Source organism: Austrofundulus limnaeus, unplaced genomic scaffold (genome assembly GCF_001266775.1).
Source record: "Austrofundulus limnaeus strain Quisiro unplaced genomic scaffold, Austrofundulus_limnaeus-1.0 Scaffold513, whole genome shotgun sequence".
NCBI lineage: Eukaryota > Metazoa > Chordata > Actinopteri > Cyprinodontiformes > Rivulidae > Austrofundulus > Austrofundulus limnaeus.
In genome coordinates, this window is record NW_013952915.1 from 442079 (window position 1) to 443940 (window position 1862).

General features: G+C 50.0%; 1 protein-coding gene across 1 annotated transcript in view; it reads right to left on the bottom strand.

Moving 5' to 3' along the window:
• Window positions 1–1862, bottom strand: part of LOC106530372 (fibrillin-1) — a gene marked incomplete at its 5' end in the record, with an annotated part of 60709 nt that overhangs the window by 52584 nt on the left and 6263 nt on the right. The window contains 5 exon segments of the mRNA XM_014025971.1: window positions 642–767; window positions 855–1082; window positions 1153–1278; window positions 1359–1409; window positions 1598–1735. Of these exon segments, the coding sequence (XP_013881425.1) occupies window positions 642–767; window positions 855–1082; window positions 1153–1278; window positions 1359–1409; window positions 1598–1735 (669 nt within the window).

The window sequence follows — 1862 nt, forward strand, 5'->3', positions numbered from 1 at the left end:
CATCATCCATCCATCCATCAACCATCCATCCATCCATCCATCATCCATCCATCATCCATCCATCATCCATCCATCCATCAACCATCCATCCATCCATCCATCATCCATCCATCATCCATCCATCATCCATCCATCCATCAACCATCCATCCATCCATCCATCATCCATCCATCATCCATCCATCATCCATCCATCCATCAACCATCCATCCATCCATCCATCATCCATCCATCATCCATCCATCATCCATCCATCCATCAACCATCCATCCATCCATCCATCATCCATCCATCATCCATCCATCATCCATCCATCCATCAACCATCCATCCATCCATCCATCATCCATCCATCATCCATCCATCATCCATCCATCCATCAACCATCCATCCATCCATCCATCATCCATCCATCCATCATCATCCATCATCCATCCATCCATCCATCCATCCTCCATCCATCATCCATCCATCCATCCATCCTCCATCCATCCATCATCCATCCTCCATCATCCATCATCCATCCATCATAGTAAAACATGTCCAAATCATGTCAGCATCTGCATCTGTCTTTATTTATGTGTCTCACCTGTACAGTTCCTCTCATCAGTCTCACCTGTACAGTTCCTCTCATCAGTCTCACCTGTACAGTTCCTCTCATCAGAGTCCAGAGCGTATCCGTTATCACAGCGACAGCGGAAGCTGCCGATGGTGTTTCTGCACCTGCCGTTGGAGCAGAGCGTGTTGATCATCCTGCACTCGTTGATGTCTGCAGACAGAGACAGAGGGTCAGGTTCAGGTCAGGTTCAGGTCAGGGCTGCTGACGGCTCACCTGCCTCCACCAACAGCACCGTACCTTTGAGGAAAGGTCTGCCGTTGATGAAGTCTCCTCTGTGCGAGAAGCCGGGGCCCCGGGGACACAGCTGAGCAAACTCTGGAGTCCCCTTATCTGGACACTCGTCACATTCGGGGCCCCAGGCCACGCCCACGGAGCAGCAGCAGGCGTCCACGCGGTGCTTCCCTGATATGGCCAGGCCGCAGCGCTCGTCRTCATGGGTCAGGTAGCAGTGCTCCGTCCTCAGGTCTGCGGGGCCAGAACACGTTTACATGACCTGAGGACAGGAAGATTAACAACACATCTGTGACACACCCACCGATGCACGTCCTCCCACTGATGTCCACCGTCATCCCTGGAGGACACTGGCAGAAGAAGGAGCCTTGTGTGTTCACACATTTCCCGTTAATGCAAACACCTGGAAACACCTGACACTCATCCACGTCTGAGAGGCCAAAACAAACAAGGTGAGCTCTCCACAGGAAGTAAAACAAGCCTGATGAGGTTCCTGACAGCTGGACTCACCCTCGCAGGCGTTTCCTCGGACTCTGGCAAAACCTTTTCCACAGATCGGATCTGCAGAACAGAACAGCTTTAATGTTTCACTTTCATYCTTTCATCAGACACAACCAGATTTTTATAAATTAAAATGTTTGAGACCAAAGTCCTGCTGGAAGACAACAATGACAGCATCCTTTATTTATGTTGAGTCCAGGCAGACAGTTAAACGTGTTAGRAACTGTCCAGAACCAGAGCCTACGGACCTTTTTCACACTTGGCACAGGGGCTGTTCCAGGCCTCCCCCAGCGTGGAGCAGCAGTGAGACTTCAGAGTGGCTCCGTTAATGTTCACCTCACAGCGATCGTTGATCATCTTCAGCCAGCAGGTGCTCTTAGTTGTCTCTAAAAACAGCATCAGAAGCACTTCTTTTGTTATCATATGAAAGATTCAGACAGAAAACTCAGTGTAACCTGGGTGTAATAACACACACACACACACACACACACACACACACACACACACACACAC